Source organism: Perna viridis, chromosome 4 (genome assembly GCF_037379345.1).
Source record: "Perna viridis isolate PV_CMFRI_1.1 ecotype Kerala chromosome 4, ASM3737934v1, whole genome shotgun sequence".
Classification (NCBI taxonomy): Eukaryota; Metazoa; Mollusca; class Bivalvia; order Mytilida; family Mytilidae; genus Perna; species Perna viridis.
In genome coordinates, this window is record NC_142448.1 from 10,984,408 (window position 1) to 11,004,301 (window position 19,894).

Consider the following 19,894-nt stretch of genomic DNA (forward strand, 5'->3'; position numbering starts at 1 on the left):
TGGCAAAGTAGTGGTTATTTGATAATATTAATTTAACTCAACAAGTTTAGACCTCATTTCAAACAAGTTCAGGCATCATTATACAATGTCAACTATCATTTCAAACAAGTTTAGGTACAATTGTGAAATGTCAACCAGTTTTTCGAACCAATAAGTTAAGCCCCCATTGTGAAATGTCAGTTTGAGATGCTTGTTTTATATATGCAGGTTGACTTTGGATTTGCAAAGAAAATAGGTCAGGGAAGAAAAACATGGACATTTTGTGGAACCCCTGAATACGTTGCCCCTGAAATAATACTTAATAGAGGACATGACAGAGCTGCTGATTACTGGTCACTTGGAATATTAATGTTTGAACTGCTCACAGGAAGGTACGCACCTGAAAAATATAGAGTAATGATTGATATGACTGCAATTATTTAATCGTCTGTCTATAGAAAGTTCTAGCTGGCCTTACTTAAGTATATTATTAGGACTGCAGTCAAAGATTGTTAGTGTAATTTTGGATAATTTCTAATAGAATATTGACTAAAACGGTTAACACAATATACTTTGTCAATATTGTGTAATATTTGACGAATACTAAATATGCGTCTGTAAGATGTTTCTGACGTGAAAGATAGATAGACAAATAATTCATCCATACTATTTTCTCCTTTGATATCCGGAGTCATGTTTTACTGAGAAGATTACGTAAGATAATTGATATGAATTGGTCCAAACTTATCTTTCCTGTCATCTCATCTCAGTAGACTCTAATGGAATGGTTATCACAAGGCATATGTCTATTGTTCTATCTATCTAAACCAGTCTTACTTAAATCTAGAAAACCAACTATATATATCAGTCTGAATTTGATCCTTATCAGCTTCAAGTATACTGATTTTATTAGTGTTTTATATTGATCAATCTGTGTGTCATTAACTTAATTTGTTGTAGTCTTGTCAGGAAAAATTAATATGTCTGCATTAATAGCTGATTGAGATATTTATCCCGGGATCATGGATTTCTGAAATACCAATCAATCTTGTTTTCTATTCTAAACAGACTATATTGTATACATGCATTTAATGGTTATTTATAAGATAGCCTTTGTTGACTACTATACTTTTTAGATATAAAGAAAATGTAACAAGTCAATAGTCAATGACTCCTTTGCCAAAGTCGGTTATAAACAAAGAAGATTTTCAAAACAGAATAATTGCCTAAATGTTTTAATTAGAAAGCATGACAAATTTATTTGTTTTTGTAAATGTAAAAAACGACGGTTCAAAGGTCCTTAATTTTTAAAATTTCTAAGCGTTTTGTTAGACTTTTCATAAAAGGAAACTTCTTTTTTTATGTATGTGATTTCTAAATACTATTTGGTTGACAGCTAGGCTGTTTGTATCAATCTGTTTAATTTTCCTATATTTCTGAGTGGGTAATGATAAAAACAATTCAAATGAACACTGACAATTACGCAAGTGCTATGTTGGTATGGATCGTATGAGCGCGAAGGTATTTACCTACCCAGTAGGATCCCGAGAGTATTCAGCAACCCAGTAGTTTGACTTGTCTGACGCGAATCATATCAGATTTTATTAATCAAATTTACCATCACATTAGGACCAAACTTTATTCTATACCTCTAACTCTACTACACTCCCTTTACAAAACAAGTCTTGACACTCCTGTTTCTGACCCCACCTCATCATTATACAGACTTGTTGCCATCATTTTGGATATTGGTTTCCACAGACTCTTTAAGCCAGTTTGTGTGAAAAGTCAAGATGAAGAAAAATGATCATTTCTTCCACTACCATGTGTCAACAAAGGTATAGATGCAATTAATTTGGCTAACATCCTCCATCACAAAAACGTTGCTAACAAATTCTCCCATATTTCAAAAACAAATCCATACCAATTATTTCATATTCCTATACTTCACCCATTGCATCCAAAATTTTCAATTATAAATGGCTATTGCAGAGCCTCGAGATTGAGGACTTCAAGGCTAAACCCACCTGACTGTTCTTGCAAAACCTCTGCATTCAAATATGGTCATTCTGGTCACGTTGTTACGGGAGATTTAACCGTTATCGAAAACGAATCTCTGTGTAATATCCTTTCTAAAGGTCCCAAGTACCGTGAACCACGCTCCATAAATTGGAATTATAACTTTAAAGTTCTTATGGATGCCGTCGAGGACTATGCAAGAAAATCGATAAAACGAGAACAAGAAGACATTAATTCTCTGTCAGAGTAGTTAAAGGCCGTGAGGTCTTTAATTTTGAAACGAATGAAAGTTTTAAGTAGGTCAATGAGTGCTAAGGCTACATCAGTTTTCAAAGATCCCGATGTAGCAAAAACATTGTCTACTATGCATGACAAATATGTTGTCGCACCAGCAGACAAAGCCCAAAACAACATTTTTTTGTCTGCAAAATGTTTTATATCCAGTGTTTATTATCAGAGGTAGACGTAGAAAATAATAGCAGTGATAAGACTTATACTGCTACCACTCTTTCCAAAGAAGAGATTATGGAAAACCATAAATCTGTGCTATCCTCTTTTGGTCTCTCTACCAAGGACGATGATTGTGATTTACCGTTTATGTACTGGATTCCTAAACTTCACAAGAATCCATACAAACAACGTTTCATAGCTGGATCTGCAAAATGTACCACCAAACCTCTTTCAAAACTTTTAACTTCTATAGTCACAACTGTCAAAGAGGGTTTGCGGTCCTACCACAACAACTCCCGTAGTGGTATTCAATGTGGATCCTGAAAAATTCGAAAGATCTTTTGGAGACAATCTGTTCAAGAATATTATCTAAATATAATAGCATTAAAACCTATACTTTTTCAACACTGTATACTTCTATTCCTCATACTCAGTTAAAATCCCGACTTAAAAACATTATACATCGTTGTTTTTCCAAAAAAGATGGTACACCTAGATACAAATATATAGTTCTTGGTAAAGATTGCTCATACTTTGTAAGAAATAATTCCAAATCATCTTCCACATATACAGAGGAAGAAGTTTACAAAATGCTGGAATTTTTTTAATCGACAACATATTTGTCCAGTGTAGTGGACGTGTTTTTTCAACAAACGGTCGGCATTCCAATGGGAACAAATTGTGCTCCTTTACTTGCTGACCTATTTCTTAACTCTTATGAGGCTGACTTTATAGCTGATCTGATCAGAAAGAAAGAATATCGTTTGGCTAGATCCTTCGATCTCAGTTTCCGCGATATAGATGACGTGTTATCTTTAAACATTCCTAATTTCGGGGATTTGATACATCGCATCTACCCAAAAGAACTTGAGATGAAGGATACCACAGACACTGTGAAGTCAGCCTCATATCTTGCCCTACACTTAGAAATCGATGGTAAAGGAAAACTATTGACCAAACTTTACGACAAACGTGACGACTTTTCATTCAGAATTGTCAACTTTCCTTTCATCTGTGGCAACATCTCTTCGGCTCCTGCGTATGGAGTGTTCATATCACAACTGATTCGTTATGCCAGAGCTTGCCGAAACTACGCAGACTTTTTGTGTCGCGCTAGAACTCTAACAAATAGGCTTCGGGAACAGGGTTATGTTGCTACAAGATTGAAGTCATCACTACAGAAGTTTTATGGTCGTCATCATGAACTCGTGGATCGTTATGGTGTATCCATCAGCACCATGAAAACTGATTTATTCAACGGGTCATAGTTTTCCTTTCCTCGTTTGTCTACCCTGGACTTGAGCAACTCGGCGGGTGTTTCTAGAAAAGCAGAGGACGCTTACCCTACCGGTGCACCTGGTCCATGCTCCCAGTTTATAGTGGAGTCCGAGTTGCTCATTTGCTTTTGTTACTTTGTATGTATGATTTTAGTTACTTTATGTTCTTTGTTGTGTATGCCTGGTCTTTGTCCCCGGATTACATTCTTTTGATTACCGTTATAACCTTGGTTCCCTTGATTACTCTTTACCAAAATTTGCAGTATTATAAATTTAATTTCAATGTACCTAATACACCGAGGCTTCATTCAGCAGAACCTCTTGGTGATGGATTTGGCGAATCCTTTCTATAGTTTTCTTGTACACAATTAATTTTGGGATTTAGATATATCCTATATATTGTATTATAATGCTGCTGATGAGAAATTACTCACTGAAACATGGGTACAGCAAAAACAAAAAAGTCGAAATTTATATATATGTGATTGGTATTTTTGTATTTTATGCTACGACTTTTAACTGTTTTTCAAATATTTAAAGAATTACTTAAGTCATTTTTATCAACAATTTGTCTTGCATATTAAGTAACTTACAAATTGGTAGTAATTTCTGTAATTAAGTTTTGGGCAAACATAAAATTCCATTAAGATAAATAAAATTGGTCAAGTATTGTATCTGTGTAAATTGTTATTTATAGTCCACCATTTGCTGGTTCAGATCCAATGAAGACATACAACATCATATTGAAAGGAATAGATGTTGTTGAGTTCCCCAGAAGAGTTGGTAAAACAGCGACAATGTTAATTAAAAAGCTGTGTAGAGATAACCCAGCAGAGCGGTTAGGTTATGGCAAAGGAAACATCAATGAAATCAAGAAGCACAAGTGAGTTATTCTTTCCCAATGAATCGATAGGTCTTGATTGTTTTAATATACATTATTTTTTTCATTTATACATACAAAAAAAGATGAGGAAACTGTGGAATATTTGGTTCTATTTCATCAACAACAAAGTACATTGCACCCTTTTAAAAAAAATCAACGCACTTAAAACATTATTGAACGAAATTACATGATTTCTATGATCTAAATTGACTTTAGCTACACATCATTTACAGGTGGTTCCAGGGTTTTGACTGGGAAGGCTTACTGACAAGGTCTATGGTCCCTCCAATTGTACCAAAGGTAACTAAAACTCATATGGTAATGAATATTTAGAAAATAATCCTTTTTTTTAATGTGAAAATTTCAAAACTTATCCAAGTAAAATTGAGTTTGAAGCGATATTAAAAACTCGAACTTCAAGAAGTAAAGAAACGTGTACGAAGCAACAATCCTTGCATAGAAAATGAAAAGACATACATACAGATAACAACTCTTGACAAAACCAGGAAACACTTATAGCGGGAATTAACTCACAATAGTATTGCCTTTAAAATAATACACCACTCGATCGACAAGTTCATGACGGCAGTCTAAAAACTTTAAACCTGATGGCTTTAATACTAAAGCTACATAGTTTACACGTAATTGTATAAATTAATCAATTTTTGTCGTTCTTTTTGGAAAAACCTATCAGATAATGTTTCGTTAAATACTGACTGTGTATAGTTTGTTTTAAGATTAAAGGTCCAGCCGATTTTAGTAATTTTGACAATTATCCAAAGAGTTCGGATATACCTCCAGATGAAACTTCGGGGTGGGATATCAATTTTTGATACAATGGACTAGAAGATCGTAAGTACTTTTTGAGTTTGTTTGTTTGTTGTTTGTTTGTTTGGGTTTAACGTCCGAGCAGCAATATTTTAGCTATATTCAGACGATGAGCATGAAATTGATGATAAAATGAACATGAAATGATGATGATGAAATGAAAAAGGGATGGGACACAAGGACAATGGGGTCGACAATTTTTTAATGCCACTGGATTTAGGGAGAGGTGGATAGGGTCGGGCAATTTAGCCTCCTGTGGCGGAGCCCTATGGTTCCTACTCCGGGAGAATACCACAGTAGGGTTCTTTAACGTGCGCGGAACGTGGCATCATTCCCAACACGATGCACCACTATGGTTTGCGGTCAGGTTTTCCGTATTATAGCCTGACAACCCCAGCATGTAACACGCCAGGGGTACCCCATTCCACCACCTGGGGCACACATCCCAGTTGCTCTGTGGGCAAAGCGCCCTAGCCCCCGGCTAGGGTTCTGAGCACTATTTAGTCGCCTTTTACGACAAGCTTAGTGCTGCTGCAGGCCTATTCTTTTAACACCCGGACCTGCACGGGACGTACTTTTTCAGACTTCTGGAAGACTTCTGGAATCCCTTCAGAATGAGTTGATAGATATGCATTACGTTTACATCAATTACTTTTCTCATTTCATCTCCCTCATGCTATTCTAATTGCTTGCCGTTTTTGCTAATGATCACCTGGATTTCTAGTATTTAATTCTAATTGTACTATTGTATTGCATTCATGTCAATAATTTCTCATGAGGAAAGTTTTACTGCAAATTGAAATAGGGCAGTTCCAATTTAAATACTAGTTCAAATCTAGGTAGGCTACTTGGTAATTTAAATAGTTTTCTATGTAGAACTCTATCCTACATTACGAAAGTGTGTCCTTAATTACAACTGAATACCTATGCGATCTTTTGGACACTTCATTTAAAGTTTGAATAGCTGTCAATTATGATGACTGTAATTGAACATGTAGGGGCCATCTCAAAAGTTTACTAAACACAGTCTTACCTAATATTACGCTGTTTTAGACATTCAAGTATGCATGTGCACCACATTCGTTTTAAAGGAAGAAACAAGTAAGTCACTTAAATGTAGAGTACAAGCTATCCAAGATTCAGATTCAATATTTCATTAAAGTGTCACTACTTGTGCGACATATAAAATACCATAATTTATACAATATACTTATGTTAAAAGTCAACAATAAAAGACATAAGTATGAAAAGCAGTATACAAGTGCCATTCTATTAAGAATTATGAGAGATTATTGAGATATATTCATATATGTACACATGCAAAATAAAATACAAGAAATATACAGCACATTGATAAAAGTTAACTATTTATATAAAAAATAGTTCTCCTACAAAAAATATTACAGCAGGTTTTAGCAGCTAATTGACACAATTCTTCACAATTAGAAATATATATAACTTTATCGTTATCAGACAATGTATAAAACGATTCATTATATTTATACGCTTCCTCAAATGATAAATTACGAAGATCTGCATGTAATGGACATAAAGTTAAAACATGTCTTTTCATCTTCGATAATATCTTTACAATTAAAACAAATGCGCTCAGATACTGGTTTGTTTTCATAACGTCCAGTTTCTATTTTTAAAGGAGCAATACCACATCTAAATTTTGCAAATGCACTTCCGTGTTTTTGGACTTATTTTGGTGGATGGTATAATATAAAGGATTATGTCATCATAATTGACACCTATTCAAACTTTTAATACAGTTTCTAAAAGATCTTACATGTGTTAAGTGGTGATTAAGTAGGACATATTACTACAATGTAGGGCAACTTTGTACCTGACTTAGATTTGTATAGAAATTGTAATTGGTCTATTTCAACTTGCTGTAAGATTTAAATTTACTTTTTTTGTCTCTCTCGCCGGGTTCTTTAGAGTCCATAAAACTTGCTTTTCCTGTTTGGGATTTTATTCAGCTGATAATAAGCTTTAAGGATATAGTTAATTTCCTTTTCATTTTCCATATTTGTTTGCATATATAGTTGTATATATAAGTGGATTCTATCTAGATTCTTGATTTAAAAAAAAAAAACACTATCTAAAATCACGTATGACGAATACATACATATTTCTTTGTTACTTCTTGTTACTTCTTTTGATATATTCTAAATTAAAACTCTCTAGATTAATTTATATATTGATGCAGTTTTTTTTATTGTTTATGCGTTGCTAAATGGAAAAAAAATCTTAAATTGCTTTGCAGTAATAACTCAGAATAAATAAATTTGTTATTTTATGTATGCACACAAAATATATTTTTGATTAATAATTTTTGTGAACATTTATGTTTTTTTGTCCTTTACAGGTTGGAAATTCTCAGCTGCCAAATTTTTACAGAACGCAATGCTCAAGTACATCGATATGGCATGGCAAGCAAAGTCTTTTTCCTTTTGGAGAATCTTTTGTTTTTGCCACGTTATGCATATATCGACGTTTACGATGTTAAAGGCATCATCGTTGTATACTATGCAGGTCGATGTTCGAATCGTATGTTTTGTTGTATAATTTAAAAAAATCAAATACATTTAAATTAGCTTTCCATGACATGATGATTGTTGGTAACGAGAGTATGGATATATGATGCAGATATACCTCTTTAAACTTTGTTTTATTTTGTGTTCGTGACTGTAATGAAACAATATGCTAACTAAGGATGGCTTTAATTTGTGTTACTTACGGCAAAACACGCCATTTCTGGGATCATTTAAAATTATTCTAGTAAGATCCTCAATAACACGAAAATATTACTTTTAATTTTAAAATCAGTTAAAATGTAACCCGTAGAAACATATTTGTTGAGCTTAATACACTGTTGCTTTTATAAATGTGGATATCATTTTGCTACACTGATTTAGCACCTTTAATGTATCATCAGACTTTCAAATAGACGTCATTCTGTACTCACTCTTTAAATTCATTTAATATGAATCTGTCCTACTATTTAGTGAATTCGTGTACTGAAATCATAAAAAAGTGTTTGCATTTATAATACAAGCTAAGTGATCTAGATTGTTGATTAAATATGATTACATCAAGACACCTTCGGAATATGATTTTGTATTGCTTATATTCAGATTTATAGAACGTTTTCTAAGGATGTTCGCTGCTCTATTTAAGTATAGCAAGGATTCCAAAGGATTGTGAAATCTTTTAAGATCTTTCAAAATTAAAAGGAAAAATATATGGGTCACTGTGCTCGTTTTTTTTTTAGATATAAGAATTTGAAATCTTGGCGGGAAAATGATTTCTCTTGATTTTCCATAGGTTTTCTCATAGTAGGTCTTACCTACTAAAAACCCCAAAGAAGTAACAAGGATTTCTTAAGAACTTCTTAAAGTATTTAAGGTGTGTTAAATGAAAATATGAAAAGAAAAGTGGGGGTCGCTGGGCAAAAAATATATATGCTATGAAATGTATGAAACCAGAGGAGTCTGAAAATCCGACAAAAAAATAATGGACATGAAAACATCCTTAACGACATTATAACTATATTGTTTGTAATCCGAATGCCACTATATTAAGGTTAACGTATGAGGTAACTCTGTCGTTAATGAATTTTACTGATTTCGTATACTGTTAGAATATCTATTTGGCCTTTCTTGTCCATTAATATGCAATCCATTATAATTATCACTAAAGATACTTGTAATGTTTTGTTTTAACGATTTTGGTATACAACATTGGTGCTAATTATGTATATATACCGTATAAATATTAATTTCTTGTCTTCCAAAATTTTACTGGGATGGTTTCTGTAGGGTAGAACTTATTTACATAATAGTCAAGAATTTTACTGGGGAAAGTATTTTGGACCATTTATTCTTCGTACTATATAGCTTTTGCCTTATTTTGAAGATATAGCCATGGGCATGTGTCTTTAACTGTATTATTTAATTTGAATATGGCCAGAATCATTTTCTTCTATGATGCGGGTTAATATACTTTATTCATTCCAGGCTTTAAGATTTGGTACCCCTAATACAGTTGGTAAAGAATATTCTGTTCTGATGTATTTATGTTGATCTTTATTATGTTTAGTAATGAATGAACTTTGTTGTGTTTTGTTACATGATGCAAATTTTATGAAAAGATGAATAAACATAATGTATTACAGACTTGAAATATTGAAGTAAAATGAACATATTAAATGTAAATTGCAACCAATAAAGGTAACAACTAAATTACCGAACACTAATCCGATCCATAATGAAAGTAAGTCCAAAATAAATCTGGCAAAATAGATATTATACCACGGTACCGCAATGGTCCTGGCTTGTTAAAGTGATAACATTGTCACATTAAAAATAACACTTTTACAGTGACAATAATAATACCTCAAGATTGTCCATAGTTTGTGGATTTATACAATAGAAAAAGAACGGATATGGTGAAACGTAACAGATGCACGTGCTTAAAACCTAAATACAAAACAAATTTTCAAAGATCACCAAAATGTCTTCAACAAGTGTAAACACACCGTAAAGTAAGCTGTAGAAGGCCCCCGACAAACAAATGTAAAAAATTCATGGTGACTACACGATGACAATTCTTCAGAATAAAATTTAAAAATGATATAATGACACAAAGACCATTAATGACCAACATCTCCTGACTGAAAAGGCGCGTGGAATATGCAATAGGTTAAAGTGGTCTTCTCTAAAGCTTTAATTGAACCATCTCCTTTAATGTGAGGTCAAGATGAGCTGAAACAACAAACACCCAATATTCACTTAATTGTACATCCAATTCTCTCCATTTAATACCTCACCATATACCAAATAGACCAAGTGGGACATCCACTTAAAGAACGCTCGCAGTTACCGAATAACACATAAAAGAATGACAGTCCAATTAAAACTTCCCCTATTAGAAATAATCTACAATTCCAGTGAACTGGACCTGCACCAGTAGCGTCAAAGTAAAAATAATTAAGATAATTAAAATTTGATGAAGTACAATACTCAAAAATGACTTAGTTATTTTTATGTAGGGATGCAATTAGGAGTCGAATATCTCTATCTGTGAAAACGAGGTTCAAAGAAATAGACAACATTTTGAAAGTCGTATCCCTTACAGAATCTTTTAAGGACAATTGATAAATCGAATCTTGTTTGAAAGAATGTGCTTTACAAACTATATTTTTGTTAACAAATGGGTGAACCTGCAAGTGCTATCATATTTTTTGTATCAAAGTTTTTTTTATCAGGGAAAAAACAGAAAATGTTTTTAGAAGTTTGTAATATCTATACCCTGGTTGCAAAAGCTTTTCTGTGAGAAATTTGTTGAGTCCATAACAATCTGACACTTATAACTAATGCGAGCAAAGCGGGTCAGTTATGAAATAGGAAGAGGAAAATCAAAATAATCTTTTTGTCATATATTGCCATTTTCTGGTGTAATATCTAAATCATGAACAGGTGTACGAGTACTACTATTGTTCGTCTTAGTCAACTTAAGTTCTTTTGGTTAGATACCTTGAATACAGTTTTTAATTTCGAAGCAAGGGTTATTTATGACCATGATATCATTAAGATGTCTAAAAAGTATTATTAAATTCGTGCGACAGATCATGTTTTGAAGGACCTTTAAAAAGTTTGACCATGACCTGTGATTCACAAATAGGCTATGAGAGGAGTACAATAAGTTGCCATTTGAATGCCACTTTACAACTTGTCCAAAACACTTGTTACTCCCGTAGTGGTAATAATTCAAAGTGGATCCTGAAAAATTCGATAGATCTTTTGGAGACAATCAGTTCAAGACTATAATCAGAATATAATAGCATTAAAATCTATGATTTTTCAACACTGTATACTTCTATTCCCCATACTCAGTTAAAATCCCGATTTAAAAACATTATACATCGTTGTTTTTTTTTTTATTTCAAAAAGATGGTACACCTAGATCCAAATATATAGTTCTTGGTAGAGATTCCTCATACTTTGTAAAAAATAATTCCAAATCATCTTCCAAATATACAGAAGATGTTTCAAAATGCTGGAATTTTTAATCGACAACATATTTGCCCAGCGTGGTGGACGTGTTTTTCAAAAAACGGTCGACATTCATATGAGATCAAATTGTGCTCCTCTACTTGATGACCTATTCTTTCACTCTTATGAGGCTGACTTTATAGCTGGTTTGATCCGAAAGAAAGAATATCGTTTAGCTAGATCCTTTAATCCCAGTTTCCGCTATAAAGATGTATTATCTTTAAACAATCCTAAATTAGGGGATTTGATACGTCGCATCTACCCAAAAAAACTTGAGATAAAGGATACTACAGACATTGTGAAGTCAGCCTCATATCTTGACCTACACTTAGAAATCAATGGTAAAGGAAAACTATTGTCCAAACATTACGACAAACGTGATGAGTTTTCATTCAGAATTGTCAACTTTCCTTTCATCTGTGGCAACATCCCTTCAGCACCTGCGTATGGTGTGTTCATATCACAACTTATACGTTATGCCAGAGCTTTCCGAAACTACGCAGACTTTTTGTATCACGCTAAAATTCTAACAAATAGGCTTCGGGAACAGGGTTATATTGCTACAAGATTGAAGTCATCACTACAAAAGTTTTATAGTCGTCATCATGAACTCGTGGATCGTTACCGTGTATCTATCTGCAACATGAAAACTGATTTGTTCATCGTGTCATTGTTTTCCTTTCCTCTTTCGTCTACCCCGGACTTGACTTTTTATGAGCAACTCGGCGGGTGTTTCTAGAAAAGCAGAGGACGCTTACCCTACCGGTTCACCTGGTCCATGCTTCCAGATTTTAGTGGAGTTGCTCATTTGCTTTTGTTACTTTGTATGATTTTAGTTACTTTATGTTCTTCATTGTGTATATCTGTCTTCCATGTCTGGTCTTTGTCCCCGGATTACATTCTTTTGATTACCGCTATAACCTTGGTTCCCTTGATTACTCTTTCATAAAAAAAGATAGTTAACACCATTATTCACATATCATTTACTTCAATGAGTAATAACAACATTTTAGCAGTGATTTAGTGATTGATAAATTAGAAATATAAGAAGTAGAACATTCGCTAGAAGATGAAATAAAACATGACTGGGGCAGCTTTTTTGTGACGCTTTGGTATCCTGTAGAAAGTCGGAACGGTCATGTGATCGGTGTTACTAGTACACAAAAGATCAGCTGATTTATGATGGTCTTAAGTTACTTCACTCTTTGTAGAACTTATATATTGAAAAGTACTCCAGTTAGTTATGTCATTACAAAGTACTTCTGTACAAGGTATTTACAAATAATGTTTAGATAGAATGAACTATGAAAAAGTACAAGGACATCTCAATATAATTTGCATTGTGCTAGCGTTAAACTACTATAAACATTCATCGAGATAATGCATTGGTTGTTTAAAGGTACATAAATTAGATCTATGACCTGGTGGGTGGTGTCAATATTTGTTGGTCCAATGGAAACATGAAAGATGAACAAATGTGGTATAGAAAGTATTTACAACATAAGAACAGAAAAATATACATTGAAACGATAAATACATACAAAACATAAAATCATTACAAAAATATCAACTATATCAAAGAAATTGCATTTTGCTGAACATAACAACTTTTTATAACTACTGACACCATGACATTAATGAGACCGATGGTATTCAGAATCAATGTGGCCAAAGACAAAAAAATCAATATAAAGAACGAACAAAAAAGCTTAAGCACGCAAAGCGCAAGTAAGAAAACAGAAAAGTATGAAAATAAACATTTAATAGTATAAATATCTCAATAGCTGGCTAATGCTTACAAAATGTCTTCTAGTTCCACATTGAAATTTCATGACGTTGCGTACTCAGATTATCACTAGGTTTGCACTTTCATTATCATTTCTCAAATAAAAGCGTCTAAGGTAATGCATAAAACTGCTCGAGAGCACTTTTTAACAATATGATGAACCTAAAATCTAGTTTTCCAAACAAAGAACGCTATTTTAAAAAAGTGTAATCAAGAGAACCAAGGTTACATCGGTAATCAAAAGAATGTAATTCAGGGACAAAGACCAGACATGGAAAACAGACATACACGACAAAGAACATAAAGTAACTAAAATCATACATACAAAGTAACAAAAGAAATGCGCAACTCGGACTACACTAAAAACTGGGAGCTTGGACCAGGTGCACCGGTAGGGTAAGCGTCTTCTGCTTTTCTAGAAACACCCGCCGAGTTGCTCATAAAAAGTCAAGTCCGGGGTAGACAAACGAGGAAAGGAAAACTGTGACCCGTTGAACATATCAGCTTTCATGGTGCAGATGGATACACCATAACGATCCACGAGTTCATGATGACGACTATAAAACTTCTGTAGTGATGACTTCAATCTTGTAGCAATATAACCCTGTTCCCGAAGCCTATTTGATAGAGTTCTAGCGCGATACAAAAAGTCTGCGTAGTTTCGGCAAGCTCTGGCATAACGTATGAGTTGTAATATGAACACTCCATACGCAGGTGCTGAAGGAATGTTGCCGCAGATGAAAGGAAAGTTGACAATTCTGAATGAAAAGTCATCACGTTTGTCGTAAAGTTTGGTTTTTTCTTCCTTTTTTAGAGCAGTAAAGTGAATTCATAGGTAATTTTGGTATGGGAAGAAAGATGTTTTTTTGTTTCATTATGTCATTAAGTAATAGTCAATTAAAATTGCAGACACTGAGATTATTGGTGTCGAACGTTTTTTCGGTCTACAGAATGATGCTATATTTTAAGTAACGATAGTCCTTTCTGCAATTATAACTGCATTTTTTAGAGACCCATATCTTCATCTCTCACTAAAATCAACCAAATCAAAGCAATCCAAGAACGATAACTCTTCCAAAGTGCCAATTTCATACACAATCTGTACATTTTTATCTTTCCCGAATGACACAGTTTTATGTTACATATGTTTTATAATGGCGGGGGGGGGGGGGGGTAGTGAAGAGGAAAGAATGTCACTTAACATAAAGATTAAACAACAATCACATTCAAATAGACCAAGAACAAAATATTTCAGAGGCAAAAAAAGTCCTCAAAGATAAAAGTGAATAAAAATAAAAAGATATTGATGCAATAGGGAAAACAACATTGGCAAAGCAAAATAAAAAGGCTCATTGAAGCTATATGATATCAATTTTATATACAATAGGAGTAAAGACTAGAAGAGATTAAAAGATGAAGCATGTTGTAAAAGGAATAGACGAGAATTGAAGATAGCTAGGATGAAAAACTAACAGTATCTGTACTTTTTTAAAAGATACATTCAAGTCATACTGAAGATAACGAGAAAAATGGAAAAGTATTAGACGTCAGAATGAAAAATTGGCATCAGCACCTGGACCTTAAGAAGTGCCATTCGAAATGTATAAGATTTTGGTGAAGTTCATGCCGTACGTTTTAGTTAATGATTGTTGTGTAACGTTCTTTTTAGTGGACTTTAGTATTCCCGGCCATGCTGTCTTCATAAACTTCCCTTGTTTGAACCGTCAGCATTTTTATTTTTCTTTGTATAAATGCATTAATTCGACAACTGCACCATGAAAACTGATTTGTTCATCGTGTCATAGTTTTCCTTTCCTCTTTCGTCTAAAAATGCAGAGGACGCTTACCATGCCGGTGCACCTGGTCCATGTTCCCAGTTTTTAGTGGAGTCAGAGTTGCTCATTTGACTTTGTTACTTTGTATGTATGATTTTAGTTACCTAATGTTCTTTGTTGTGTATGTCTGTTTTCCATGTTTGTCCCTGGATTACTTTCTTTTGATTTCAGCAAGAACCTTGGTTCTGTTGATTACTCTCTTAAATTAAAGAAATCCCTATCATTAAACAATCCTTGCAATTTATTGAAAAAATTATTTTATACTTTAGTTGATCCTGTAATGTTATGTAGAAGTGGAGTTTGGGGAGTTGTAAAAATTTACAAAGACTCAGACCCTTATGAACACCTACACCGAACATTTGTAAATAGAACTAACATAAAATTTAATTGAACACTCTTATACCTCAGAGTTCAATTAAATAGTTTTGAAGTTTTTAGTTCGCATACTTAACTATCCAGATTCTCTGGTTCATGATATTTATAATAAAGTTAAAGATAGTAGTGTGTGTGTGTCACACGTCAAAAAAATGTTGAATAATCTAGGTTTCAGCTACCTAAATCTGAACCTTAATAACATTGAATTTTACATAAATAGAACTGAGCAAAGAATAATTTATCAATCTAAATAAAATATAGATCATGTGATATTAGCATGTGAAGAACTATCTTTTTTTTCCGAAAAATCTACACACCTTCGAAAAGACCTGCTTATATATACATTTGTAAATTCCGTATTAGTGCCCATGCTTTAGCAATAGAAAAAGGGAAATATAATAATATAGACAGATATAAAAGAATTTGTAATTCATGCAATAATGGTGATATTGAGAACGAACACCACTTTTTCTCCATATGACAAAGATCAGTAGTTTTTCATTCTCAAATTCATTCTTCTCAATGAAAGAATTAATTTACTTACTAAAAAGCAGCTCATACAGCATACTTAAATTTATAATAAACTTTATGAAAGAATGTTGGGAAATCAGAATAAATGTATAAATATTTCTGTAAAAAGTTAAACCATTGTCACATCATGCTCATGAAAATATTCGTATGTGTAATTATCCAATGTATGTTTTGTTGCTTTATATACATGCCATAACCATTTAACGTAAATGTGTTTGAGCTAATAAATATTGTCGATTTTCTGTTGTCAAAAATTATTAGTCAAGCATTCTTGCACTTTCTTATGTTAACATTTGATTCCTAATAATCAGCTAGGAAAGTAAGAACTTCAATATTTTCAGTTATTTAAGTCCAATCAAATAAAAAAATGATCAGGGGTCCAATCACGTTGATTTGGAGAAGTTGTATATATCTTTTCATAGATCACTTTCCTGTTCAAATCATAACTAGGGCAAATACATATGAAGTGTATTTTGTCTTCATAATTAAGTGTGCATTTCTCTCTTCTTTCTTATTTCCGTCTCTCTTTGATAAGAATCTGGCCGTTAACAAGTCCTCTCCATCTGTCTATTTCGTTTGCCACCCTGATTGCTTCGGTTCATGACTAAAATCCTAGGTCTTTTTCGATGATTCTTTTCCAGGTTTCTTTAGGTCTGCCTCTCTTTCTTTTGCCATCTGGTGTCCATGAGATGGCTATCTTTGCGTGCCTGGTGTTATCCATCCGCAGTACATGTCCCAGCCATTCCCACCTTTTTCGCTTGATGGTAACACTTAACTTTTCCATGTCAGCTTTTCTTCTGACCTCATCGTTTGTTACCTTCCGTATGTGAAAGTATTGACATCTTGTATCACCGTTTTTTTTGTGCTAGTGATAGGCTGGTTTGTACTGACATTAAACCTCATCAATTTTGTTTTTCCTGCATTGATCTTTAGGCCGGTGGAGTGGGCAAATTTGCTTACATTATCAAATTTTCTCTGTAGTTGTTCTCTTGTACTTGATAGTAGAGCGATGTCATCTGCATAATCTAAGTCTTCTAATTTGGTGGTAAAATTCCATCGGATTCCGGTATTATTTTTTATGTTGATTTCCTCATTACCCAATCTATAACTAAGAGGAACAGGAATCCGGACATGTTACAGCCTTGTTTGACTCTAGATTTAATTTGAAACCATTCAGAGGTGCCGCTGGATGTTACTGCAGCATTCATCGTTATTGTACATGCATTTCAATAGTTGTATCAGTTTGTCTGGAATTCCAATAATTTGCTCGAGATAAAGATTTGTTTTGTTGTCCCCCGTCCTTCTATATATCCAGCTTGTTCTTCCCTTAGATGTTTGTTTACTTCTTCAGCAATTCTTTTGATGATATTTTTCCGAGAATTTTAGATGTTGTTGGTATTAGTGTTATATACCTCTCCAGTTTCCACAGCAAGTGGGGTCCCCTTTCTTTGTCAATTTGACTATTAAACTTTTCTTCCAGTCAATTGGTATTACTTCATCGTCCAATATTTTTGCCAGAAGCTTGCGGATTTGTTTTACAGATGTTTCGGTGTCTGCTCTTATCAATTCACCTGTGATGTTGTCATATCCAGGTGCCTTCCCATTTTTTAGCTCTTTAATGACAGATCTAATTTCATTCAAAGTTGGGTGTTCTGTATTGATAGGAAGTGTTTCAATTTCATTTGCTACTATATCAGCTGTAGTTGGTGGTTCTTGTTTATTGAGAACTTCAATGAAATGCTTCCTCCATCTTGACTTTACTTCACTTTCTTTAGTTAGAAGTGTCCAATTTTTGTCTTTTATGTGTTTAATTGGTGTTGTCTTATTTTTGGCAAGTCTTTTTTCTTTTGGTGATATCATAAACTGCCTTCATGTTTCCTTTACTGGCTGCTGTTTCCGCTTCAGTTGCAAGATGTTCGAACCATTGCCTCTTGTCTTTCTTCATATTTTTTTCACTTCTTTGTCTTTATTGCTATATTGCTGTTGTAGCTTCTCTTTGACCCTCTCCGATCTTGTTCCGTCTATCTTGTTTTTAAATGCCTTTCTTTCCTCCACAAGTTTCCAACTCTCTGCACTTATCCACTCCTGAGTTGATTTCTTTCTTCGATCGATGATCTTTTGTGCTGTTTCGTTGTAGATGCTCTTAAATTCTCTACATCATGTTCTTCAGTTAGGGCACTGAATCTGTTTCTCAATTTTATGGTAAATCTTTCTTTAATTTCAGGTATCTTTAGCTTGTATGATTCGTATCTTTTAGATTCTATTGGTTTTCCTTGAATTTTGTGCAGTTTCAGTTTTAGCTTGATGACTAGTAGGTTATGGTCACTTCCTACAGCTGCACCTCTCTGTACTCTGACATCGTTTATTGACCTCTTGAACTTTCCATTGATGGCAACATGGTCGATTTGGTTTTGGTACATGCTGTTTGGTGATGACCTAGTGTGAAGATGGATATCCTTGTGATGGAACATTGTTGTTGTTATGGCAAAGTTGTTTAGGCCACAGAATGAAATAATTTTTTCCCTATTGTTCCTTTCACATTGTATTCCGTGTCTGCCTACCATGCCGTCTTCTCCTTCCAGCTTGTTTCTAACTTTTGCATTAAGGTTTCCTATCAAGAGTATAGTATCATGACGTGGTGTTTTGTCAAAGACCTTTTGCAGTTGTTCGTAAAATGCATCTTTATCATCTTCCTCTGCTTCGTTGGTGGGTGCATATACTTGTACAAGAGTTGTTTTAATGTATTTTGACCAGAATCGAGCTGTTATTGTTCTGTCACTGATTGGCGTCCATTCCTGAAGCGATTTGAATGCATCTTTTATCATAACGATGGCAACTCCATTACTGTGATGGTCATCGGATCTACCAGCGTAAATGATGGTCTCTCCGGTTTGGGTGATGATCTTTCCTTATTCTGTCCATCTGCATTCACTTATCCCCCAAATGTCAAAACGATACCTTCTCATTTCCTCCATGACCTGTGCAGTTTTCCCAGGGCATACATGGTTCTGACGTTTCATGTACCAATTCTCCTGGTGATCTTGGGATTAGCCAGTGTATCTTTCTGTGTGTGAACTTCCGTTGGGCTTGCATTCCCATGCGTCATTGTAACATTTTCACTTCGCTGAGCTGAAGTGTGTTTGATATCTGATCCATCCTTTCTTGTATATTTCGACTTGCTTTCGGTTTCCGTAATCATCTTCTTTTTTTCCGAGGTGAGGTGATTAGCCTTACGCTCAACCTAGGTACCTCCAGGCTCGTGTTTTCTTTCAGGGTTTTCCTTCCCTTTCATACCATTGCTGATGAACTCCATCTGTCCAGGTTTTCTGTCTGTAACAAGGCAGAACTATTTAACCCATAGCTGGGATCTAGTTTTGCAGGTATCAGGGCATATCCACACGCCAGTGAGCCTAGCATACCGTGCATCTAGGGGCCTAGACTCTCCGAGACCTTGTGATTTAGCCTGGGACCGCAAGGTACCCAGTTACCATCTGCCACCTCGTGGAGGATCCCATATACACACACTGTGCGCATCATACAATCAATTGGCAAACAAATGTGCATTTCTCTGCAATGTAAAATCTCTTGCTTGCCCGTGTCGTTTATTTTCCTCTCATGGTGACTAGTTTCTATTCTGAGCGAGTAGTTACTTGTGTACACTGCATTTGTAAATGTTGATTCTTAATATATAAATAGCATTCAAATTCAAAGGTTGATTTAAACTTGAAACATGTATCCAAATTTTCCATGGTCTTGGTTATAAGATTTTTTTTATATCATCCCAATTTTTTTTCTTTTATTATCTTTTTCAATACCATTTGTAATTGCCAGATCTAAGACAGCGGCAATTTTTATCCTGAGAGGAGCTT

The 19,894-nt window shown here is 34.1% G+C and overlaps 3 protein-coding genes across 9 annotated transcripts in view; 1 reads left to right on the forward strand and 2 right to left on the reverse strand.

Annotated features, from left to right (window-relative positions):
* Window positions 1–9,627, forward strand: part of LOC148618828 (cGMP-dependent protein kinase 1-like) — a 51,813-nt gene extending 42,186 nt beyond the window's left edge. For 6 of the 7 annotated variants that reach the window (XM_088578088.1, XM_088578089.1, XM_088578086.1 and 3 more), the window contains 5 exons: window positions 208–371; window positions 4,423–4,608; window positions 4,842–4,908; window positions 5,346–5,460; window positions 7,811–9,627. In XM_088578088.1, the coding sequence (XP_088434214.1) occupies window positions 208–371; window positions 4,423–4,608; window positions 4,842–4,908; window positions 5,346–5,441 (513 nt within the window). In that variant the 3' untranslated portion in view covers window positions 5,442–5,460; window positions 7,811–9,627. Of the gene's footprint in view, window positions 1–207; window positions 372–4,422; window positions 4,609–4,841; window positions 4,909–5,345; window positions 5,461–6,489; window positions 6,538–7,810 lie in introns of all 7 variants that reach the window. The other variant, XR_015921450.1, reaches the window with a different exon arrangement.
* Window positions 9,628–17,429: 7,802 nt separating this feature from the next.
* On the reverse strand, window positions 17,430–17,885 carry LOC148618830 (uncharacterized). Its single transcript, XM_088576875.1, has one exon. The coding sequence runs from the start codon at window positions 17,883–17,885 to the stop codon at window positions 17,430–17,432; it is 456 nt and encodes a 151-aa protein (XP_088433001.1).
* Window positions 17,886–18,100: 215 nt separating this feature from the next.
* LOC148618831 (protein CFDP2-like) lies at window positions 18,101–18,850 on the reverse strand. Its single transcript, XM_088576876.1, has one exon. It carries the CDS (start codon window positions 18,848–18,850, stop codon window positions 18,101–18,103), a length of 750 nt encoding a protein of 249 aa, XP_088433002.1.
* Between the last annotated feature and the right edge of the window lie 1,044 nt (window positions 18,851–19,894).